The 26,562-nt window shown below is 42.9% G+C and overlaps 1 protein-coding gene and 1 long non-coding RNA gene across 2 annotated transcripts in view; one reads left to right on the top strand and one right to left on the bottom strand.

The window, feature by feature from the left end:
- The window catches only part of ANKFN1 (ankyrin repeat and fibronectin type III domain containing 1), a 666,636-nt gene that overhangs the window by 537,927 nt on the left and 102,147 nt on the right, over positions 1 to 26,562 (top strand). Inside the window, exons 15-17 of the mRNA XM_077458934.1 lie at positions 7,260 to 7,426; positions 9,061 to 9,211; positions 12,709 to 12,877. Coding sequence (XP_077315060.1) covers positions 7,260 to 7,426; positions 9,061 to 9,211; positions 12,709 to 12,877 — 487 coding nt within the window. The remainder of the gene's footprint in view (positions 1 to 7,259; positions 7,427 to 9,060; positions 9,212 to 12,708; positions 12,878 to 26,562) is intronic.
- LOC143935235 (uncharacterized) lies at positions 228 to 12,794 on the bottom strand. Its single transcript, XR_013263478.1, has 4 exons — positions 12,656 to 12,794; positions 11,513 to 11,644; positions 1,000 to 1,198; positions 228 to 905 (listed from the first exon to the last, which is right to left on the bottom strand). It is a non-coding gene; the product is annotated as an uncharacterized LOC143935235 (long non-coding RNA).

The raw sequence follows: 26,562 nt of genomic DNA, 5'->3' as shown, positions 1-26,562 counted from the left end.
GAAGCAATCAGCTGTCTTTCTGTGAAGGATATATTTTCACAGATATAAAAGTTATCAGATAAATAGTAGACTAGATACTAGAGTAAAGAGATTGGTTGCTATAGTAGATAGATATTGTAGAGAGATTTATATTGGTGATACATAAATAATACTAGAGTACATTTGTGATTTATTTTTTATTTTTGCAACAGTTACAGCAATATACTGTTGGTACATGTAGACCCCAAGCAATTTTGCCGCTATTGTCGCGAAAGGCTCAGGGCCAAAATTTTGGTCCCTGAGTTCTTTGGCATGACAAAGGCACATATGGCAGCACATTCAAGTGAATGAGCTGGCCTATGCACGACACGGGGAAGTTGTGTGAATTGTGCTTTTAAAGTTGTGCGTGGGAATCCGCATTCCAACTATACAATATGTGAACAAGTTCTTAGGCTCTAAGTATTGTTGCATATAATCAGATTTGTTATATTCAACCAATAAAGTCCAATAAGAAAAAAAAGAAGTGCATAAAAATAAAATAGAGAGCGATCTAGCTGCACACCCCTAAGTATTCTAGAGAGAATGAAAGGATAAGTTCCCCTTGGGGTTTTCAGGCAGCAACAAAAAGCAGAAATAGATTCGTAAAAAATATATTTGTTTTATTGGTTCAATGGCTTATTCGCCATCATAGATTTAAAATACAGGCTCTGGTATATATTATTACAGCATATCAATGGATGGAAAATATATGCAACACTTAATACAGAAATGGTTACAGGAACAATTTGCAAATACAACAATTTTTCAAAGGTTGCAAATAACACCCAGGCTGCCCCAATGCATTTCGACCTTCAAGGAGTCAGGGTCTTCTTCAGGGGGGAAAAAACAACAAAGCCCAAGCGAAAGGGATAATTATATTGTGTATTCTGCAAGTAATCAAAGGAAAAAAGACTTTCAATATAATAGGTTTTTACCAAAAAAAATGTATTAATTTTCATAACATGTTTCAATAATATTTACCAATTCCACCGAACCGTTACTGTTCAACCAGAGACTTTTAATAAAATCTGAAAAAAGAGATGTGCCTTCGCTCAAAGGGTCATCCTGGATCCGCTGCCCTTCGATCGCTAGCTTGCAAGAATTGACAGTATCTGGAGTTTCCCCAGGGAGACCAGAGGAACAGAGGAGGAGGTTCTTGGCACACCCAAGGTGGCCGCACCTAAAAATAGTAAAATACAATCAGATATAAAGCAAATATATCACGAAAAAATATGCTAACTAGATATTTAACTAGTGTGTTACACAATTGTGCTAATCTGCAAAAGCGTATGGGAATAACAAAATAGGAGGGGAATAATACTTTGTTGCCCAAATAATATTTATATAGGTAATAAACAGGTGTGAAAATCCCACTGTGATCGCATTATTGTAAAATAGTGTGGATGTAGTTCAAAAACCAGTTAACTAGTATTGCAACCAGACCAAGATGTGTGAATGTGTAAAAAAAAAAATCCAGATACTGTCAATTCTTGCAAGCTAGCGATCGATGCCCCTGTGAAGTCGTTTTCCTCTGCTCCCTCCCCCCCCCCCCCTCCCTTTTCCACTTGGTGGGTGGTTGAGGTGGGCCAGAACAGCAGGGCAGTGGATCCAGGATGACCCTTTGAGCGAAGGCACATTTCTTTTTTCAGATTTTATTAAAAGTCTCTGGTTGAACAGTAACGGTTCGGTGGAATTAGTAAATATTATTGGAACAAGTTATGAAAATTAATTAATTTTTTTGGTAAAAACATATTATATTGAAAGTCTTTTTTCCTTTGATTACTTGCAGAATACACAATATAATTATCCCTTTCGCTTGGGCTTTGTTGTTTTTTTCCCCCCCTGAAGAAGACCCTGACTCCTTGAAGGTCGAAATGCATTGGGGCAGCCTGGGTGTTATTTGCAACATTTGAAAAATTGTTGTATTTGCAAATTGTTCCTGTAACCATTTCTGTATTAAGTGTTGCAAATATTTTCCATCCATTGATATGCTGTAATAATATATACCACAGCCTGTATTTTTAATCTATGATGGCAAATAAGCCGTTGAACCAATAAAACAAATATATTTTTTACGAATCTATTTCTGCTTTTTGTTGCTGCCTGAAAACCCCAAGGGGAACTTATCCTTTCATTCTCTATAAAGTCCAATAAAACCCAAATTCCCTAACTCTGTAACTTGCTCTTATGGCCTCATGCACACTACGCAATAAAATGCCTTTTCTTAGGTGCTGACTGTATTTTTTATTTTTTTGCTTCTAAACGCCCATTTGTGTTATCCTATGTGTTCATGTACACATATGCATTTACAGGAGTTTAGAGTACAAGATATGATTTGAAGAGGCAATTGAGGTCAACATATATAAAATCCCATGCAGTACAAAACGTATCACATGCCCTGTAATTTCTTCAAATAAGACAATAATATAATGTATCAATATAATTCTTGACAATAGGCAATTTCTAAAATAAATCCTAAAAAATTGTTAAAATTTTAGAACACATATGAAAGCACAACACATAAATATATTTCCTTATAAAAATATGCCACAAATGTTCTCATAAGTGAAAGCAAATAAGATGAATAGTGTCCATAAAGTGCAAGCTGAGTAAGTGACTGTATATTAACAGTGTCAGCAGAAAATGACAAAGTGCTGGTGGCAATTCTCTGACATAGAGTGCTGATAATAGGTGACTTCCTGGCTCCTGTGCAGCGTAATGTATAGATGTCCCCTTACCTTACCGCTGTAAGGTAACAGCATGTAAGTATGTCTAAAAATGTTTCCTGGCAACCTCCCAATCTGGCGTATCTGGCTCCACTGGTGTGTATCTCTAGTCTAAAATCGGAGTCCCCTTTTTGTCCCTGGTGTGTCTGAATCGAATGAGCCTCGCAATGGGGCATGGGGGGATGTAAAGAGGGATGCACGATAGTGTAGTATTTTCAAATGTTTATTGGCAAACAGTAAAAGCTAGGTACTCACAATAAGATGTATCAAACAGGCATATCAGAAATTAGCTGCAAGTTCACCCACGTCACTTCCGGTGCCTTGTGTTTAGGGAAGAAAGAATTGTCACCAGCACTTTCATTTTCTGCTGACACTGTTATTATACAGTCACTGACACCATTTATCTTATTTGCTTTCACCTATAAGAGCATTTGCGGCATATTTTTATATGGAAATATTTTTATGTGTTACGCTTTCATATGTTTTCTAGGATTTTACCCATTTTTTTTTTTTTTTTAGGATTTATTTTAGAAATTGCAATTTTAGTGCACCTTTCACTGAGCACTGTTTTTTGACATTATCTGCATATCATGTGGATATATTTTATCAATGTTTTTTGAAGAATTTTTTAAGCTTGTGATATGCCTATTGTCAGTAGTTACATTGATAAATTGTATTATCTTATTTGAAGAAATTGCAGGGCATGTGATACGCTTTTATACTGCCTGGGATTTGATATATATTGACCTTAGGATATTGCCTCTTCAAATCATATCTTGTCTTGAGCACTTTCTGCACCTTAATTTGCACATTATTTAATTTTGTAGCGCAGCACTACCTTTATTTTATATTTCTTTGGGTTCTGATATTTCCTTCAGTGTTGCAGCAATATTTAAAAAAAACACACATATTTGGTAGTGTGGGAATATAATTTTATTGTATTTACAGGAGGCAGAACAAAAAAAAACATTGGGGCAGCGCTTTCAGAAGAGGAGAATTTTGCCGCAAAAAATATCTTGAAGAGTCTATCGTTTGAGTGTTCAGTCATTTCAGTGACCAGAATAATTAATCTTCTGTCCAATTAAATTAATGAACACCAAAACACTTAACATGCCTAAACGTGTTTGAAAAAAAGTTAACTTTAGGCGTGTTTTTTAATGCTGCTTTCTCCTGCTAGGAGAAAGGTGTTTAGAAGTGTTGCAGTGTGCCGGAGACCATAATGTGGTTCTAAAGGATGAAGGTTTTTTTTACCTTTGTGCATTCTATGCCCCCCCCCCCCCCCATCTTTACATGAGCTCCCTCTGATCCAGCGATGTTTACTATAGCCTCAGCTATCCTATTGGCTCTCACTGCTCTCAGTCAAAGCCAGTGAGCCAATGAGTAGAGAATGGGGAGGTGGTCCAACTGTGGCTCTGTGTGTCTCGTGGACATAGAGCAGCGGCTAGGGAGCAAGCATGCAGCAGTGCCCCCAGAACAAGTTGCTTTCTCTGGGGGCAGTGCTCGAGGGGGAGGAGCCAGGAGCGCTGCCGGCAGGGGACCCGAAAAGAAGAGGATCAGGACAGCTCTGTGCAAAACCACTGCACAGAGCAGGTTCAAGAAGTATAACATGTTTGTTTTTTAAAACAACAAAACAAAGCTTTAGTATTATTTTAAGAGCCGGTTCACACAGGGCAACACGACTTCCAGCGCGACTTTTGGAGGCAACTTGGACACGACTTGAGTATGAATAACAGCGTGACTTACAGCACGACTTTAAGTTGTCCCAGGCCAGGCGACTTTGGCCATGGCCAATCAGAGAATAATCAGCTCTTGAAGGGGAACTCCATGCCAAATTTTAAATAAAAAAACAGCATGGGGGTCCCCCCAAAATCGATACCAGGCCCTTATCCGAGCACGTAGCACAGCCAGTCAGGAAAGAGGATGGGAACGAGCGAACGTCCCCTGAACCGTGCCAGGCCACGACCTCAACGGGGGGGTGGGTGGGTGCACCTTGTCCCCGTGTTGATGAGGACAAGGGCCTCTTTCCGACAACCCTGGCCGTTGGTTGTCGGGGTCTGTGGGCAGGGGGCTTATCGAAATTCGGGAGCCCACTTTAATAAGGGGGCCCCCAGATCCCACCCCCCTCACCCTATGTGAATGAGTATGGGGTACATCGTACCCATACCCATTCACCTATGCAAAAAAAGTGTCAATGAAAAAACACACTACAGGTTTTTAAAGTAATTTATGAATCAGCTCTGGGGGTCTTCTTCTGACTTTGGGGGTCTTCTTCCAACTTCTCCACTCTGTTCGACCTCTTCTCCTGGTGTCCGGCCTCTTCTCCCGCTCTCCGGTTCTTCTGCCAGCTCCTCCGCTATTTTATTCCAGCTTTTTTACTAGTGGAGAAGCCCGGTCTCCTCCGTCCTTTTTCTTTCTTCTCCCGATGTTGACACAATGCTCTCTTCTGCTGTAATGGCTTGTGTAATGTGCCCAGCGACTTATATAGGCATAGGGCGTGGTCACTGGGTGATGTCACACTGTGACCCCGCCCTTTATGACGTCAAGTCCCAGGGCATGCTGGGACTTGACGTCATAAGGAACGGGGTCACCGTGTGACATCACCCGGTGACCACGCCCTATGCCTATTTAAGTCACAGCGGAGGAGCCGGCAGAAGAACCAGAGAGCGGGAGACGAGGCTGGACACAGGGAGAAGAGGCCGAACAGAGCGGAGAAGTCAGAAGAAGACCCCCGGAGCTGATTAATAAATTACTTTAAAAACCTGTAGTGTGTTTTTTTTATTGACACTTTTTTCCCCAGGTGAATCGGTAGGGGTACGATGTACCCCATACTCATTCACTTAGGGTGGGGGGCCCTTATTAAAGGGGGCTCCCAGATTCCGATAAGCCCCCCGCCCGCAGACCCCGACAACTAATGGCCAGGGTTGTAGGGAAGAGGCCCTTGTCCTCATCAACATGGGGACAAGGTGCTTTGGGGTGGGGGGCCGCAGGGCGTCCCCTTCCCCAAAGCACCCACCCCCCATATTCAGGGCACGCGACCTGGTACGGTTCACTTTGGGGGGGCCCCACGCCGTTTTTTCGGCGTGGGGGTTCCCCTTAAAATCCATACCAGACCTAAGGGCCTGGTATGCTCCTGGAGGAGGTACCCATGCCAGTTTTTTATTAAAATTTGACGTGGAGTTCCCCCTCGAGAGCTGATTATTCTGTGAGAGAGGCGACATTGTCACTTCAATATAGATGGAGATCCGACTTGGAGGCGACTTCCATTGAAATCAATGGGTACAAGTCGCCTAGAAGTCGGATTGAAGTAGTACAGGAACCTTTTTTGAAGTCGGAGCGACTGCTGTAGTGTACACTAAGACGGCTCCATTAACTAACATTGATTTTCTCAACAGCGCGACTTGGGGCGACCTGAAGTCAGATCCCGAGTTGCCCCTGTGTGAACCGCCTCTAAGGGTCAGTCTGATATTATTTGGTTGAATATGAAAACATAAATTCCTGACATACCTTTTACTTTTTACATTTCAGCAGAATATTGAAACTTCTTCAGCAGCTGGGGACCATGGTGTAGTAGAAAAACTTGTAACTCACTTGGGGAGAACTTAAAGCTAACATTTCCTATAGATAAAGGAAACTGTATCTCCTCCCCTCCATTCAGCATCCAACCAGAACCAAGATATTAGTTTTGAGTGTACTGGTTCTTTAAAGTGGATTTAAACCCGATTCATGAAATTTGAGCTTGGCACATATATCTGCAGTGTTTTCTTATCTCGCTTTAAAGCACTAAGTCCCATAGCTTTCTCCTGCTCCGTTCTTCTGTTATCAGCCTGATAACTCCTGACAAGTTCTCCGTCACATATGATAAAAGCAGCCCGAGTTTTGTGTTGGGGAGGATTCTATAAATAGATTAGCTGTGCCCTGAACTATTCAACCATCAGCTCTGAAAGTCTCTACCTATAAGGAGAGGAGGTGTGTGCCTTTCCTCCAATCAGCTGCCTTGGCTGTATGCCCAGACTTCAATGCAATGTTGAACAGGAAGAGAAATTCTCCTAGCATGATCTGAACTTTCTGAACAGTATATAAATCTGAAGACAGCAGATATACATGTAAAACTTATGTAGGGAGATTTGTTTTATCCCTGTGTATTATCTGAGGCTGTTCACTTCACTGGGTATATGTGAGTGAGGGTTTACATCCATTTTAAGTTGACTATGGATGAACAAGTCCATCTTTGAATCCCTGTTTGATATATTCAGATGCAGCTTTGCATTTATCATACTTAGATTTAAGTAATCAATAATGACCACCAATGTATTTAACTTCTGAAAATGAATAGATTATAATCATTTTTATGATTTATCTTACTGTGTTTTCAAGTGGCTTAATTATTTTATTGTTTATGGCTTGATGTAATTTATGGCTTCGGTAATATCAATGATATAGATACAGATCTTATTATTTCCACAATATCAATCAACCAACAACCAATATCATTCTATTGTTTCATTGCTTCACCAGGAAATATTAAATTATCAAAAACGGAGTCAGCAACGCCTGTCCCCAGGACTGTATCTGGGATATCTTAAGCTGTGTAGTTCTGTTGATCAAATCAAAGTCCTTGTTTCCCAGAGAGTTCCAAATATGCTGTGCCATGTCAAGATACGGGACAACAGTAATATTTCCAAGTGAGTAAGTCCTACTCATGTCATATACTGCCTGGCACTGATAAGAAATAGGCCATTTTCAATGCTCACTATTTTCTCTTAGAAATAATAGTTTTAAAGGCTGAAGTTTTTTTTTTAATTATAGTACTATGCATGAAGGTAAAAAACCTTCAGTATGCAGCTCCCCCCCGCAGCCCCAACTAATACCTGAGCCCGATCTTGATCCAGTGATGTGCTTGAGAGTGGCTGCTGTCCTGGCTCTCTGTGTCCTCATTGCCCCCCCCCCTGCTGTCATTCACAGCTAGTGAGGAGGAAGAGTGAGGCAAGCAGAGCCCCCTTTGTGTTTGCCTTATGGACACACAGATCAGGGCTCGGAAGCAAGTATGTATGAGTGCCCCCATAGCAAACAGCTTTCTATGGGGGCACTTGGCGGGGGGGGGCCTAGAGTGCTGGCGGGGGACCCAAGAAGTGGAGGATCAGGGCTGCTCTGTGCAAAATGATTACACAGAGCAGGTAAGTATGACATGTTTGTTGTTAAAAAAAAAAAAAAAAAAAAAGCCTTTTAGTGATTGTGACGCTGCGTTAAAAAAATAACAAACCTGTTATACTTATTTTCTCTGAGCAGTTGGTTTTGCACAGAGCAGCCTGGATCATCCTCTTCTCGGGTCCCCCTTTGCTGCTCCTGGCCCTTACCTCCTATCGAGTGCTCCCACAGTCAGCAGCTTCCTATGGGGGCACAACTCCGTGTGTCCATTCAGACACAGAGCCCTGACCTGCAAACCCCCCCCCCCCCCCCCCCCCCGAATGGCTGACTGACTTTGATTGACAGCCGCAGGAGCCAATGGCGCTGCTGCTGTGTCTCAGCCAATCAGGAGTGTCCCAGATGACTTAGACATCGCTGCAGAGAAAAGGGGCTCAGGTAAGTAATTAGGGGTGCTGGGGTGGCTGCTACACACAAAAGGTTTTTTGTTTTTTGTGCATAGAATGCATTAAGATTAAAAACCTTCTGCCTTTACAACTCCTTTTAGTATCACTTTAACACCAACTGTCTGGCTTTTCAGCCTATTAGATTGTATATGTTGTTCTGTAAGGTAATACAATTACTGCAGACACAGAAATAGGACAACTAATGCCCTTGACTAAGATGTGTGTGAAAGCTCCAATATCTGTGCAAGATTTGATTGAATTATTGTATATGCATATAGGTTTCCCATAAGTGGACGAATGTCAACTCTGCTTTACAGCTTGATACAATGCTTAGACAATAATTATAATGATAAACCCTAGCAAAATGATACATAGTTTTGTAGAGCATTGTAAGTAAAATCGCACTACGTTATATTTTATTTTAAATATCCCCATTACCTTGCACAGGTTTTCTTTTCCTTAACTGTGCCCAGCCTGTAGACCAGTGGTTCTGTGTTGGGAAAAACATTTTTCCAAAAACTTCTATGCCCCCGCTTTAAACATTCCTTCCCTACTCTATCCATAACAAGCAAACATTTTGAGCTATAGATAAACTTTAATGCCTGAAAATTACATAGCTGAGGTGTGAATCCAGCCTGACTGGTGGCTGTGGAAAAAGAAGCAAATGTGGCTGCTCGCTATTATTACCTTTAACTTTCTGACATTGTTTGTCTTTTCTTCATGGGCAGAGATGAATGGGAATGGATTCAAAACCTATCAATGGTTGAGAATTTGGATAGCATGGAGCTCTCCCTGGATGCACATACCCACTTGTTTCTCTATGACCTCCAGATAGCAGTGAAGGCCCTACTCAAACAGATCAATCTACCTCTTCACCAGGTAAAGAAAATCTATGCATGAAAATTTAGAGCAAGACCATTGCTGTAGACTTAACTCACAAGTGTATGTGTGGGCAAAAAATAAATATATATATATATATATATTCTGTACATCTCTTGAATACATACATTTCCCTATGTTCATTGCAAGTGCAGAAAATTATCCGATCATCCTGCCAGAAATCCAGTGAGCTCCAAAATTCCTGTTGTTGACTGGCAATACTGCCTCTACTGCACTGAAATCCCAAGCAGCGTTATCAGCCTACCAAGTTCTCCTTTACTAGACTACAGAACTCCACCTATAACCTCTCTTCCAAATGCATACATTGTTTCCTTTCCCAGCAGAACAATGCTTCTGCTCACACACTGTATTTAGGAAAAGGGCGTTTGGAGATGTAGTTTCGGGACATGCCTACATTAATAGGAACATAGCTGTTCCATTGATTGTTTTTACAACCCTGGTGGTGATGTAAATTATATAATGAACAGCTGTTTCTCACTACAGCAACAAGGTAAGAAAAAAAAAACTCATATGCTCCAGAGTGGGCCGCATCAGCATTATAGTTGCCCTCAAAGGGCCAGTTGTATCAGTATGACTGGATGTCCAGAGCACCCCACTCCCTCTTGCAACAAATGTCAAGAGTCCCCCCCCCCGCATCAGAAGTCAAGAGTCCCCCACCATTCCTCACCTCACAGTGCACCCCATGACCTTGTGCTGCTGTTGGGAAAATGCTGGGGGAAGAGCTGGGAAGCAGAAAGTACAGGGTCTGGAGGGGGGCTGGAGTCAGCTGCCAGAGTCTGCTGAATGCTGAGACCAAGGAAGGTGGACACGAGGGGGTGCTGCAGCTGCACGGAGATGTGCAGGATCTGTAGGAGGAGTTCTGTCATCCTCTCTGCTACCGATTGCTAAGATAATGTGGGGGTTGGCGATAAGGGGGGTGCCGCAGCTGTAAGAGAGGTGTGAAGGCCACGTAAAAATGGCCTGGTGGGCCTTGTGTTTGGCATGTGTGCTCTAGAGGATGAGAGTGAGGTTTGGGGGTAAATTTTGGCCATACATTTACAATATCTTTTAGGCACACTAAGATTTGCTACCAGGTTCTGTTATATATATATATATATATATATATATATATATATATATATATATATATATATATATATATATTTATTTATATGGTCCTTAATGAGTCATAATAATCGTATAACCTAAATAATTTCACATGCCTTTACTTTTCACTTCTCTGCTCTCTGATTTATAAGATGTCTGTTGATTTTAACCTGGAGGACCTATAGTAATATGTTTATGAAGTCAACTACATGGAAAAAAACATCATATCAACTTTTAGGGTGGTCTGCAGCTTCTACCGTTGAAATACGTCTGTAAAACCAGTCAGATTCTTCTATTCCTTTCATTGCCCCATCCATAATAACTGCCTTTATAGAAGGCAGCATACAACACAGAAGTAGGACACAAGCTGTGTCCCTAGAGCTCCGTGTGGCTGCATTGTATACATAAAGGTGGCCATTAATCTGTGGACGTTTGAGAAGTGTCAGGAATGTCTCCTAGTAAAAACACAAGGCACCTATCTATAAGGGGCATTAGCATAAATAGGAGCTCTGTATGTGGAGAGATTTATCAGAATGAAATATTTTTATTATGGCTCGCAAGGCAGGCTCTGCCATTAGCTGTGATTCACGATGCCCGAGGTCTTAGGCCAAGCAAATTATACTTGTGCATTATTTACAGCAGAATTGCATAACAAATTGCTGTCCACACTAATTTGCCCTTTTTTTTAAAAAAAACACCATTTGGTTATTGGGAGAATTGAATGTTTGGTAATATCACCTCCAGGACAAAGCAATCTCGGCACATATGTGCTTTAAATGATGAGTGCAATTTCCCCATGAAAAAAAAAACATTTAGCTAGTCCTGGATCAGCAAAGAAAATCTGTTCTGAGAACATATCTATCTAGGACATATATAGGCTGCCACTGATGACCTTGCTATATGAAAAAGCTAGTTGTCTGGCTGCCATATAAATTGTAGTATTGTTGGTATTTTGAGTCATTATCCAGGAACAAGTATGCAGACCAGAGGTTGGAACTTCTCTTTGACTTACTGCATGTTTGTTATGGGTCAGTGACACAGAATGCATGAAGACAAAGCAAGGCAACAAGCATTTTCAGTAGGATCTCAGCAGTAGCAGCCCTGGTTATTTCTTTGTTCTGCTTTCCTTTAAATCATCCCTGTCTTGGTACTATCAAAAGCCCTTACATGTAAAAAAAGACAGCTTATATTTACCTCTTCTGACACCCACCAACAAATGCAGATCTGATCTTGAGAAATCCTTCATTGAAGTGTTCTTTGGGAGTCAACACTATCGAGAGTGTCCATTTTCTGGTTCCCCGCCAACCTCAACATCACTTCTGTGTCCTGTAACGGCATAGGGGGCTATGGGAGTAACCACAAGAATGCAGTAGGAGACCAGAAGATCGCCACTCGTAGGAGTTGTCTGCTCCTTCAGAGGAGGATTTCTCTTTAGCGGCAGCGGTGTTCGGCAGCAGATTTGGCTGGTATAGCATTAAAAGGCTTTGTTGAGAACATATAGAAGGAGAATATTGAGAAGAGGTCAATTTGAAAACCTGCATACAACACAACACATCTTATGTAAAAAGGCCACCTCACCTGCAGTCTGCTTGGGGGGGCAGGCACAGTGTTTCCTTGCTATGACATTCATCGCCTCTGGAAATAGGCAATTGCTCATGGATAAAGTCAAAAAAGTAGGGTTTTCTGAGGATTCTTGCCATTATGTACAATGGCCCAGTCTATGAATAAGTGCTGAATTATGTTGGAGAATTTGTGGACTATGCAGTTTGCGATTGTGCATTTTTTAACTATACAATAAGCAGTGTTAGTTGATTGCATTTGGTTGATATACGACACAAATGCTTACCCCCCTCGACACATACCCTCCAAAAGCAAACTGTACATTTAACCTGTGATCTCCATGTTGAAGCCGGTGGATCAGCTTTACAATCAGAGCACCAATATTTCAAGTAGAGAGGCCATAGTCTCTGATAGGTTTTCTTCAAAGCTGAGCTTGGACTCTAAATGATAGTGTGTACATTGATTGTCCCCCGGCACAGGAGTCTGATGCTAGGGCCCGAAACATGAACAACTATTTAAGTAAAAACTTATTTTTAGGCCTGTGGAGAATGAGAAGGAGATCTGTTACTGACACCACCAGGAGAGCGTAACATTAGCCGTCCAAGGTTTTCCAACCTTTCTGTTCGCCTTCACCTGGCGTTGCATGCCAGTGCTCCTTAAATAAATGTTCAACCAATTGGGAGAGTGTCAATCAATGTCTTCACGCACCTCGTGCTGAATAGTGTTATCATTGCTCACCCGGCCAGTGATTCTAGTATTATGAATTGTTATTGTTACCTGCCAGTGTATACGCATTGTAACCGATGTTTTCTTTCTCTGTCCCTTCACAGGCCAAGCACTTCCGTCTTTACACACAGGAGGTGTTGGAGCTGGGTCACAATGTCTCCTTTCTTCTGTTGCTCCCTGCCTCAGACGATGTCTGCAGTGCCCCAGGACAGAGTAATCCGTACACCCCACACACAGGATTTCTTCACCTCCCCCTTCAGATGTTTGAGCTAGGTACACAAACTTGTTTTCTTGCCTAGAAGTATTAGCTTTAACCTGTACATGAAGTAATCTCTTGATCACAGCATAACTTCTGTCCCATCCTGGCTCAATAAATCTATAGCCGCAAGTCTCTGGTGTGTGAGCTGCATGGGATGCAGACACACTGGAACTATGCGGACACACACACACACACACACACACACACACACACACACACACGTGTCACTGGCAGAGGGGACAGTGAACCTTGGAAGGGCAGAAGCTTGGTTTTATACCATATAAATTGTTAGCAGTGTTTTCAGTGTGCTACTGAAGTGTTTTCAGTGTTCTACTGAAATGGCTATATGTACTATTTTAATGTTGTAAACCTCAGACATGAAATATGAAAAAAGCACATTCTTCTATACCGTGTGCTTGTCTCTCTCCAAAGCTCTGAGTGTCATTTCTCTCTGCTACCTGGTTCCTCTGTTATCAAGATGAGTCACTTCTGACAGCCTTTCCTGACAGAGAGTTAAAAAGGTGATGGGAGGGAGCTGCAGCACTCAGCCTGTGAATCCTATCCACAGCTGTGCTTGTTCTCTGTACTGTGTGAAGTGTGTCCCTTCCCTTCAATCAGGGCTCAAAGCTGTTGGTTTTGTGAAGACTTCAGATCCCCGCCCCCCCTGCACCTAGAACTAAAGAGAAATCCTTTCTTCTATGTGTTTTCAGAGTGAGCTATAGAAGAACATGCTGCAGATAAACAGCTACAATGTATGTAGGAGGATTTGTTTCATCTCTGTGTATCACCTAATGCTAGTCACTTTACTGGGTACATGTGAGGGTTTACAACCACTTTAAAGAAGAACTTCAGAATCAGCCAAAAGTGCAATATACACTATATTAACAAAAGTATTGGGACACCTGCCTTTACACACACATGAACTTTAAAGGCATCCCAGTCTTAGTCTGTAGAGTTCAATATTGAGTTGGCCCACCCTTTGCAGCTATAACAGCTTCAACTCTTCTGGGAAGGCTGTCCACAAGGTTTAGGAGTGTGTCTGTGGGAATGTTTGACCATTCTTTCAGCAGCACATATGTGAGATCAGGCACTTATGTTGGATGAGAAGACCTGGCTCGCAGTCTCTTCTCCAATTCATCCCAAAGGTGTTCTATTGGCTTGAGGCAGGCCAGTGAAGTTCCTCTACCCCAGACTCGCTTACCCGTGTCTTTATGGACCTTACTTTGTGCATTGGTGTTCAGTCGTGTTAGAACAGGAAGGGTCCATCCCCAAATTGTTCCCACAAAGTTGGAAGCATGAAACTGTCCAAAATGTCTTGGTATGCTGACGTCTTCACTGGAACTAAGGGGCAAAGCCCAACCCATGAAAAACAACCCCATACCATAATCCCCTCTCTACTAAATGATTTGCACCAGTGCACAAAGCAAAGTCCATAAAGACATGGATGAGCATGTTTGGGGTGGAGGAACTTGACTGGCCTTCACAGAGTACTGACCTCAACCCGATAGAACACCTTTGGGATAAATTAGAGCGCAGACTGTGAGGTCTTCCGAACCACATCAGTGCCTGACCTCGCTAATGCTCTTCTGGAAGAATGGTCAAACATTCCCATAGACACACTCCTAAACCTTGTGGACGGCCTTCCCAGAAGAGTTGAAGCTGTTATAGCTACAAAGGGTGGGCCAACTCAATATTTAACCCCACAGACTAAGACTGGGAAACCATTAAAGTTCATGTATAGTTTACATTTGTATGACCATGTTGTAAATACAGGCAAATGTACTGCAGTTTAAAGCAAACTTGATATGAGATCTTTCCAAAGTGGCAATATGCAAATTATTTCCCTGGCTGACCTGACAACAATAATAATTATTTGTTGGTGAATGGATCATTGCTCGTCTTTCCGGTGACAATCTGTTTAATTTTAGTATCCACAGCTACTGTTACAATGACTTTTCTGCTGGTGCTACAGACCAGGGGCGGACTGACCATTGGGCCACTCGGGCACTGCCCGATGGCCCCGGGCCACTAGGGGGCCCCATCAGGGTTGCCAGCCTCAGTAAAACCAGGGACAGTATGTAAAAATCTGTGTTTTTTTTTTTTTTTACATCTGTCTCTGTCCCTTACCGACATCCTTTTGGTCTAAAAATCCTGAGATTATATCTGCCCCACCTCTCCAGTACCTTCTCAGCCAATAGAAACATGTCTGTGTATACATGTATGTGTATACTGTGTGATTGTATACTGTGTGGCCCCATAATCTCTGATTGCCTGGGGGCCCCATAATATCCTATTGCCCAGGGGCCCCATGAGTTGTCAGTCTGCCCCTGCTACAGACCATATACTTTCTTTATATACAGTATAGTTCCACTTACTAGCTGAATAGGAAATGCATCCTTAGAAGGATAGCAAGGTTTGCTGGATATGCTAGGTGTATTCAATGGAGGAAGAGGGGGATCTATACAGACAATGGGAATTCTTCCATATCACAGTTGGGAGCCATGGGGACCAACCAAAAGTGTTTTCCCACAGAAAGAGTGGCGGTTTTATTGAAATTGTGGTGGGACAGAGTGACACTTTTTGGAGACCAGTGACACCAATACAGTGATCAGTGCTATAAAAATGCACTGATTACTGTATAAATGACACTGGCAGGGAAGGGGTTAACACCAGGGAGCGATCAAAGGGTTAAATGTTCTATAGGGAGGTGCTTACTAACTGTGTGGGTCAGTGTCGCACTGAAGGAAAAGAGAGACCTGTTATTGTACCATGAGCCTGTGCGCTCGTATTTCCTTTTGTTATGACACCCTTAATAATACCGTCGGCACCTAAAGTGTCAGCACTTGCACCTGATTATGTAACTGTCAGAGATTTAACTAACTGCCTAAGGCCTCATGCACATGCGAGTAAAATAATGCCATCTTATTTACTAATGTAAACACAGGTGTATTGTTTGTCTATGGAAGATTGCACACAGCTGCATAGAGATCAGTAATACAGCGATATGTACAGAGCCGTAAAATAAAAATAGAAAATGTTACATTTACCGTATATACTCGAGTATAAGCCGAGATTTTCAGCCTCTTTTTTGAGGCTGAAAGTGCCCCCCTCGGCTTATACTCGAGTCATCGCTGTCTGCCCGCTCGATCAGCGTGTCGAGCAGACAGACAGCGGCCATTCTGATTCAAAAGCCGCGCCTCCGGCTCCGCCTTCGCCTGTGATAGGCGGAACACTGAATTTCCCAGCAGCCTGTGTTCCGCCTATCACGGGCATCTTCTCATCCTCGTACTACGGACGAGGATGATACGACGTCCGTGATAGGCGGAACACAGGCTGCTGGGAAATTCAGTGTTCCGCCTATCACAGGCGAAGGAGGAGGCGCGGCTTTTGAATTTTACAATGGCCGCCGACGAAGAGGGCACGGGACGGAGGCAAGGCAAGGCACGGCACGGGACGGGACGGGACGGGACGGGACGGGACGAAGGCAAGGCACGACACGGGACGGAGGCTCGGGACAAAGGCTCGGGACACAGGTAGGCTGGACACACACACACACACACACACACACACACACACACACACACACACACGGATGGAGACACACACACACGGATGGATGGATGGATGGAGACACACACACACACAGGGATGGATGGATACACACACACACAGGGATGGATGGATGGATGGATGGAGACACACACACACAGGGATGGATGGATGGATGGATGGATGGAGACACACACACACAGGGATGGATGGATGGAGACACACACACACAGGGATGGATGGATGGATGGACACACACACACACAGGGATGGATGGACGGACACACAGGGATGGACGGACACACAGGGATGGACGGACACACAGGGATGGACGGACACACACACAGGGATGGACAGGCATGTCTCACCCTCGGCTTATACACGAGTCAATAAGTTTGCCAGTTTTTTTGGGGGTAAATTGGGGGCCTCGGCTTATATTCGGGTCGGCCTATACTCGAGTATATACGGTAAGTACAGTAATTTACGAGCATACGCATGGATGCGTATATATAGCAACACTGGCAGCTAGAAAAGGATGAAGAAGAATTTACGCATGCATACACATGCACACTGTCTTATGGGAGCCCAGAATCATCACTGGTATTGGTATTTTTAAACAGTCCAGAAAAACAAACAGCATACTTCAGCAAAAAACAAACACAATATAGTCCACAACTGGTTCAATGGCAAAAACATGGTAATGGCTCACCGCCAATCTTTGAGTCCCACACTTAGGTTTTTGGGTTATCCCACTCGCTTCAGGGGTCAGTTCAGCAAACATGGCTCAATCCCAAGCCAAGTTGACCCTGTTTGCTCTCTCACAGCCAGATGCTGACTGTTTTCTTCTCCTTTTCTGGACTTTTCTGGGGCATCTGTGTTAACGCCTAAAGGACTAAAGTCCCCATAATCTGGGTTTGGAGGTTCTTCCCACCCAAAACTATTTGAACCCCTGAAATTCTGGGTCACTAAAAAGGACTTAGTAATCCAGAGAGCACTGTAGGTCAGTCCTCTACTCTCTAGCCTGACTACCCCTCACCCCACATGGGTGAGAACCCCTGAGTACTCAACGTTATCTTCAAACTGTCCCCCTTAAAGGGACCATTATGCAGATAGTGGGGAAATATACCTGCCTTCCAGGAACCATCCCTGGCATCCTGTATAGCACGTTTATGTGCATTTACACAAGGTCTTCAATGGACATTTTACTCAGGATCTTTCTGTGGCTCCCCATATGCTCTGGTAGTTGGCTGTCCTTTAGGGTCATCATGTTTAGCTGTGGACCCTGCATCAGTCTTGATGACATCGGGACCTTAGACCGCTGAAGCATAGGAGAGAAGACATTGGCAGTACCGGTTTAGCAGCACAGAGAATCGGGTAAGTAAACCTACTTTTCCATGTCGCCTCGACCAAAGAAAGCAGTTATTACTTGCAGTGTGGGGGCCGCCCCACTGCAAGGGAGAATTTTCACACTTCCCGGAGTTCAGTTGTAACTAAAAGCAAATGATAACATTATGTTCCAGACAGAATCTCCATAATGTGGAATAAACATTTGATTAAGGAAGCTAGCGGAGAATGACCCCTTTGACCACATTGCCTTATGGGAGGAGTGGGGGCACAGATTATCATGGGGAATTCCCATCGAAAAAATGCAAAAAAAAATGGGATAATATTTAAAGAATGCTCACTCAGCACTGAAATATTTATGTTTTGTCAGACTTTAAAAATGAACGAGGTTCCACATAACAGAAATCTAAACTTGGATGATCTGTAGAGCTGTCTAGAAAGCATCTCTTCCTGTCTAGTCATGGTTAACCCATTGTCAGTCTCAGTATACGTATATGGATGGGAGTCCAGTGGATTGCTTGTTTGACTTGTACCATGTCGGACAGGGGAGAAATATCAGTTCACAAGAAGGAGATAAGGTGACATGCCTGAGGGTGTATGGAGCCAGCCAGGATGGAACCAGGAATTGTAGTCCCCTTGTGATATGTCACACACGCTGTCCTGACCTGCTCAGCACTTACAATGTTGCTGCAATAACACGGACTGATATTAACTCTCCCTGAGCCAGTCTGCTGAGTGTTCATCATGCTGGCTTAGAGGATCTTGTTTCATCATTACACTAAGCATAGAAAACTGGGAGCCATGTATTAAAAGTCCGCAGCTACAAATACTGAAGCTGCTGACTTTTTTTAAAAAAGGACACTTATTTGTCCAACGATCCAGTGCCATGCTCACCTGGGCTGGTTCTTCGCCAGTCCCTAGTGCCAGTATTTTTTCTAAGGTAAACTGGCTGTGATTCCTTGCGGCTTCATGCATGAGTCGTGCTGCACTTTGTGAATGGACCCACAGCTTCCTGGGACCTGTGACGTGTCCCAGAAGGTTGGGGGTGATCAGAGCGGAAAATGTAGTGGGTACCTGCTAAAGCTAAGTACCCACTCCTCAAAAAATAAAACAAACCTCCAAAAGCGGGAGGGGGGGGGGGTGTTAAAGCGGAAACTCCCTTTTTAAGGTGAAGTTCCGCTTTAAGTTTATTGTTCACTGCACTGATTAGTAAGCTTCCTCTAAAAAGCTCAATCCTCTATCTAAGACAAGTAGAGAAGTACTGGCTCCAGAGAACTTATTACAGGGCTTGTTTAATAAGTGTGACTTAATGGCAGGGTTGCCAAATTTTATTTTTATTTTTTTACAGACAACTGTCCAAAAAAAGACAGATAGCTCAAAAGTTTAATAGGTGGCATCACCATGACAACATTAAACCTCTCCATAATACTCTGAAGTCTGATTTACAGCAGCAAAATTGTGTTTATGTTTTAATGATATTATATACTAAAACAGCCCTATGCCATACTCATTTTCGAAATTCTAACGTGGTCTTAAAGGGAACCTGTGCCAACCAGCAATATTTCACAACTGACATTACAAATGCAGAGCAAGTTTTCTGCAAATACGTTTATAATCAGCCAGATCCTCTTCTGGATACACAAAGTGAGCCCCCTGTTGCAAGGTTTATGCTAAACAGGCAAACATTCCCATAGACACACTCCTACCCTTGTGGACAGCCTTCCCAGAATAGTTGAAACTTTTATAGCTGTAAAGGTTGGGCCAATTCAATATTGAACCCTACAGACTAAGACTGGGGTGCCGTTAAAGTTCACGTCCCAATACTTTTGTAATAGTGTGGATACCTAACCTGGCTCTGTTTACTGAGCTCTGGGCTAAAGCTAGCTAAAGCAGGGCTCGACAAATCCCAGGTCCCCATGGTGACAAGAAACTGCGTCCTGGAGTCTGGGCTGCCAGAGTGCAATGGTGCCCGTGCCCTGTGTCCATGCTGCAATATATATCCCAGGCTCTGCTTGCCTATCTGTGGGCCCGGAACCAGCACAGCACGCGCCGTCAGGTAGAGGGGAGGGAGAGTGGATACACGTCTGTTCTCCTTCCCTTCTAGTTATTGACCCGGATGTGACGTGTGAAGTCGCTTCTGGGTCCCAGTTGATAGTTTCCCTAGCCATCAAAGCCAGAAAAGAAAGTAATGCAGTCTGATGTGCATTGCATTACATTCAGTGGAGCACAGGAGGGACCTGCAGGGCTTTTAGACCCTGGATGTCTCATTAAAGTTTTTGTTACCAAAACAATCATCACACACTTTGTCCCCTATGTGAGGAAAAAAGAAAGTTAACGTATTAACGTGTGACAAAAATTGGAACTACCACTATTTTATTCTCTACGGTGTACGCTTTCAAAAAATAGATAATGTTTTGGGGGTTTTATGTAATCTTAATGATTTTTAAAAGGCGTGCAAGTTTTATTAGTTAAAAAAAAAAAAAAACTGGCTCCTAACTTTTTTAGCTGGCTCCTAAATTCAAAGCAAGTTTGTCAAGCCCTTTTTGCTAATGAATCAGACCAGAAGGGGCAACAGTTAACTAAGGTAACGGGAGCTGCAATTAAACTCTATTTTAATAAAGAGGGTCACCTAATAATATACTGCAAGGTGACCACTAAACACATACAGCAGCACAGAGTTATCTGGCACCGTGCATGTAAGATATTAGAATAGTATAGAAACACTTCTGTCATCTGACGTCAGATACACAAAGACGTTAGTTAATGTAAATCTATGGTCATAGCATACGCTTTCACTTAACCACGTCGTGCCGGGTGGACGTCCGGGGACGGCCTCAACTTTCAGTGGTTATATCTGAATGATGCCTGAGGCCACAGACATCATTCAGATATCGGCATTTTCAGCCGGCGATTCCCTGCACCATAAGAATGATCATACCGGCTGTTCCGCCACTTGATCGTTCTTACGGGCAGCGGGAGGGGACGTTCCCCCCCCCCCTCCTGCCGGCCTCCGGTGCTTCTACCGACTCACCGTTTCCAGCGGTGAGTCAGTCGCAGGATCCGCTGGCCCCCGGATGGTATCATAGAGATTTCCGGCGGACCAGATGGTCCCCAGAGTCTCTATGATCGTTCGGAGGCCGGGCGCAATGTTATGACGTCACACCCGGCCTCTGCATTCAAAATAACGGCACCACCATGGCTGGGAAGCCGTGATCGTTTTTTATTTTGTTTTTTTTTTTTTATTTTAGGCTTCCCAGCCTAGAGATGAGATATGGGGTCTTATTGACCCCATATCTCACTGTAAATAGGTCCGATCATGCCATATTCCTATTACAAGGGATGTTTACATTCCTTGTAATAGGAATAAAAGTAATCAAATTTTTTTTTTAAAGTGTCAAACTAAAAAAATAACAGTAAAATTAGCAATAAAAAAATGAAAGCGCCCCTGTCCCCGTGAGCAGAAGCGAACGCATACGTAAGTCCTACCCACATATGAAAACGGTGTGCAAACCACACATGTGAGGTATCGCCGCGAACGTTAGAGTGAGTGCAATAATTCTAGCCCTAGATCTCCTCAGTAGCGCAAAACATGTAACCAGTAAAAATGTTTAAAGTGTTGCCTATGGGGATTTTTAAATACCAAAGTTTGGCGCCATTCCACGAGCGCGTGCAATTTTTAAGCATGACATGTTGGGTATCTATTTACTCGGCGTATCTTCATCTATCACATTATGCAAAAAATTGGGCTAACTTTACTGTTTTATTGTTTTTTTTTTTAAGCATGAAACCGTTTTGTTTTTTTCTGAAAAAAACACGTTCGAAAAATTGCTGCGCAAATACCGTGCGAGATAAAAAGTTGTGATAACCGCCATTGTATTCTCTAGGGTCTTTCCTAAAAAAACATATATAATGTTTGGGGGTTCTATGTCATTTTCTAGCAAAAAAATTATGAATTTTATATATAGGAGAGAAATGTCAGAATTGGCCTGGATGCGAAGTGGTTAAATAACATCAGAATTTTAATAAGCAATACAAATAAAAATGTTTTTAATCATCCAATATAGGCTCACACAGCTGTCAACACCACACATTTTACTGCAGCACCATATCTAGAGAGGTCATGTAGTACCTGCGGATCCATGATGCAGTCTCCCTGGGTCCCCTTGAAATCATACAGATAAGGCTCAGTATACACACTGGGAACTGTCGCTCCTCTCTGCCCATACTCTGCATGGCTCTGATCAGCAGCTCCTCCTCCGTACAGCTTTGTTTTCTCTCCCTGTGGTCGCAAAACTTTCCAGCAGCTCCAGCATCTGAACCACTTGCAGGACTACACCGAACACGGACTCCGGGCCAGACTGCTTGGTGAGGCTCTGCAGCTCAGAGCCCAGGCTCTTGGCCATGCTGTATACATCCTCCAAGGACAGGGCAGCAGGAGCCCACTGCCATATCATCTCCACCCTCCTAGGCCAATGGGCTTGCTTCTCCTTTCAGCCAATCAGGAAACGGGTCTCAGGACCCACTTCCTGATTGGCTGGGAGGAGAATTGGTGTGGCAATAGCGAATATTCATTCACTATTGTCACACAACTGGGTGGGCTCAGCGCCCCAAGCCCTCCTTTTTTGAAGCTTATTGGAATCCATGCATCTGGCGCCCTGCATGTAGATTAGGGGGCCGGATGCATAAATAAGGGAGGCGGAATCTGTGCGCCCTGCATTGCGAGCCATCACTGCTCCTAAAAACTCCCTTCTCTGGGCACAGTCAATTAAGATTTAGAAGGTCAAATGCACCTGATGGGTTTCACACCCTCACTGGTCCTTAGTAATACAGAGGTGCCCAGAGAAAGGAACCCAGCTATGACTGAGGGCAGGCGCTGTGTATTTTGTGACACAGTAGTGCCTACTTACAGGACAGAATGAATATATGTCACAGTATTTAAAGAAGTAACTGTGTGGGGATCTTCACAAAGTAAGTTTACAAACTTAAGATCATTCAGATTAATAGGAGTAGGCTAGAAATAATTGAAATACAATATAGAAATCAATATAGGATTTTACATTTTGAACATACTGTGGATATACTTTAAACTATTCGAACACAAGAAGACTTACCTACTTGTCTCTGCTCCTGGTCTGGATGAAATACCTAAAAATATCACAAGAGTATCTCCACCTCACGGTCACGAACATTCGCCTCAAGAGCTCAGGTTCCTGTATACCTCATAAGCATAAATTTGAAGAGAGAGATGGACTCCAAAAACAATTCTTCAAAATACTTTATTTGGTGGAAGACAAGTGATCTGGGGCATCCAAACAAAGTAAGCAGAACGCTAATGTGTTTGAACCAAAGCCTTTGTCATAGTTACAACTATGGCTTCAGCTGAAATATGTTAGAGTTCTGTTGGGTTTGTTTGGATGTCCCACAACACTTATTTTTTTACCAAATCAAGTACTGTGAAGGATTGTTATTAGACTCCAGATCTTTCTTCAAATGGATGAAATGCAACAGCTCCTGTATGGAAGGTAACATTCTGTGACTACTTTCTGAAAACCCCCCTTTTTTAAAGATATAACGTCCTCCAATCTGGGGTTGCTGACCCAGCTAGCAAATATATGAAGTAACTGTCTAGAACCAACTAACTCTGTAATAATTACCTTGCAGTAGCTATTTACATTTACATACATTAGAGGAAAGCAGCTCCCCACAAAGAGTTTAGTGTTTCTTTGAGTTGGCATGTTTTTTTAAGTCCACATGCTGTTTGCCTTTTAACATGACAATGCTAGCAGGTTTTCTATAACAGACTAAACTATTTATCCCAATCATACAGTACAGTACACAGGCAAAATATTCATAGACTCTGGGTCATAGGCTCATACCTTGATTTGACCCTGGCAAGCTTTTGAGGATACGCCCACTGCTCACTTCTCCTATAACCCTACCCCACTTTGTAAATCCTTAGTGCCATAATCTGATGGAGCTGTTCTCCTTCACAGTTAACTGGTTTTTTTTTTCGTTTTTTATTTATTTATAAGTTTATCTTCAGATTCTTCAATCAGCTCCTCACTGCCTTCCAATGCCACAAATAGAAGTAGTGTATCCAGAGAGGCCCCTTGCTGCAGGGATGGTAATGTTGCTCAGGGCACTGGATCCTGCAAGGGTGCTCACCTTGGCACTTGGGGCAATGCATGTAGTCAGCTGCAGGGTGTTCTACAGGTCCTGGGCTTTGGTTCGTCCTGATGGAACCCAGTCCCTGAAGACTCCTTTTGGGGTATGCTGCTGAGACTGTTGATGCCTAGACTTTATATACAGTCTGGCTTCATGGACAGGTAAGTCAGAGTCCCCCTGTATGATTCTGACTGTTACATTAAAAGATTGGGGCTATATTTGAATTGTATTCTCTAAAGTTTAAAACTCAGCCATTCAGAGCTTAGTATGACCAGGTTATACATCACACCACAAGTCACACAATTTACCAACACTCCTGCCTAGAGCCCTTATATACAATGCTGTGAAAAAGTATTTCACTCCTTCCTGATTTTTATTTTTTTGCATAATAATTCAAATCATCACTCAAATTTTAATATTACATAACGATAACCCGAGTAAATACAAAATGCAGTTTTCAAATGATGATTTCATTTATTAAGGGGAAAAAAGCTGTTCAAACCTGCCTGGCACTATGTGAAAAAGTAATTTCCCCCTCCTTGCTGTATCATGAGTTAAATTTCACTTGCCACATCCAGGCCTGATTACTGCCTGACCTGTTGAATCAAGAAATATTGCCACGATCTAAAGAAATTCAAGAAAGGACGAGAAACAAAGTAACTCACATGTTTCAGTCTGGAAAGGGTTAGAAAGACATAAGTCTTTGGGACTCCAGTGAACCATGGTAAGAGCCATTATCCACAAATAGAGAACACTTGGAACAGTGGTGAATCTTCCTAGGAGTAGCCAGCCTAACAAAATTACTCCAAGAGCAAAACGACTCATCCAGGAGGTCATAAAATAACCCAGAACAACATCTAAAGAACTGCAGGCCTCACTTGCCTCAGTTAAAGGGGTTGTAAAGGTTTGTTTTTTATTTTCTAAATAGGTTCCTTTAAGCTAGTGCATTGTTGGTTCACATACCTTTTCCTTCGATTTCCATTCTAAATGTTTTTTTTCTTTGTTTTCTTTGTCTGAATTTCTCACTTCCTGTTCCTCCTCAGTAAGCTGTTCTGGCTGACTAAACACCGCTCGGATGATGGTGTGAAGTTTACAAACAGGAATTGAGAAATTCAGGCAAAGAAAAAAAAAACATTTAGAAGGGAAATCGAAGGAAAAGATAAGTGAACCAACAATGCACTAGCTTAAAGGAACCTATTTAGAAAATAAAAAACGAAGCTTTACAACCCCTTTAAGGCCAGTGTTCATGAATCAACAATAAGAAAGAGACTGGGCAAACATGGCACCCATGGGAGAGTTCCATGGCCACTGCTGACCAAAAAGAAGTCTCGTCTTACATTTGCCAAAAATATCTTGATTATCCCCAAAACTTTTGGGCAAATATTATGTGGCCTGATGAGACAAAAGTTTAACTTTTTGGAAGGTATGCCTCCTGTTACATCTGGCATAAAACTAACACAGCATTTCATAAAAAGAACATCATACCAACAGTCAAACATGGTGGTGGTAGTGTGATGGTCTTGGGCTACTTTGCAGCTTCAGGACCTGGACTAGTTGCCATATTTTATGGAATCATTAATTCTGTGCTCTACCAGAAAATGCTGAAGGAGAATGTCTGCCCATCAGTCTGTGACCCCAAGTGCACTATGGATTATGCAGGAGGACAATGATCTGAAACACACCAGCAAGTCCACCTCTGACTTGCTAAAAAAAAAAAATTAAGTTTTTGGAGTGGCCTAGTCAAAGTCCAGAATAAAATCTGATTGGGATGTTGTGGCATGACCTTAACAAGCCTGTTGCTGGAAAACCCTCAATAGTGACTGAATTAAAACAAAGCTGCAAAGGCCAGAATTCCTCCACAGTGTTGTGAAAGACTCATTGCCAGTTTTCACAAATGCTTATTGCAGTTGTTGCCACCAATGGTGACACAACCAGTTATTAGGTTGAAGGGGGTGGGGGGCAATTACTTTTTCACATAGCCCTGCCCTGCTTCAAAGCATCCAATATAAATCTCTATAATTGCCTGGATGTAGCCAGAGCCATTAAGAGTTTAACACACCATACAGCTTCAATTAGACAGGCAGATCCCCTAACTGACCTGTTTCCAAGTCTACCATTGTGATATGGATAAAAAAATCTGTTCTCTAGAGCTTATACTCTCGAGGACAAATCTCCTCCTGCAGTTTTATATGCCCATTCCACGTCCCTTATAACAGCAATATACTAAAATGAGGAACTTAGTGTAAAGTAAAGTGGAACTGCACTGCATGTGAGCACCACAAACCAAAAATGCTATTTCATTCATTTTTAACCAACTGAGTTCTCAAAGGTTTTACCTCCTTTCATGATGGGGGGAATTTTTTGCTATTCTGCACTGCGTTACTTTAACTAACTGGCAATTGCGTTGTGTGATCATGCAACACTGTACCAGTGGGGGCTGGTGGGGTCTTTTGAGGGGGGGGCAGCAAACAACCCCCCCACCTCAAATCCCTACCCCGGCCCGTCTGCTCATTGTTTGCTGGTCCGGCACTTACCCCATCTAGGTGGCAGGCATTTGTGCAGCAGGCATCCGGGCAGCGGCTCCTGTGTCCACTCCTTCTTGCCTCCGCCATGCGTCTCCTTCCCTCCACCTAGGCTTCCA

Source organism: Lithobates pipiens, unplaced genomic scaffold, assembly GCF_037356315.1.
Source record: "Lithobates pipiens isolate NorthernLeopardFrog02 unplaced genomic scaffold, aLitPip1_a1.2 Scaffold_28, whole genome shotgun sequence".
NCBI lineage: Eukaryota > Metazoa > Chordata > Amphibia > Anura > Ranidae > Lithobates > Lithobates pipiens.
The sequence above is the reverse complement of the archived record's forward strand: the minus strand, read 5'-3'. Positions and strand labels throughout refer to the sequence as shown.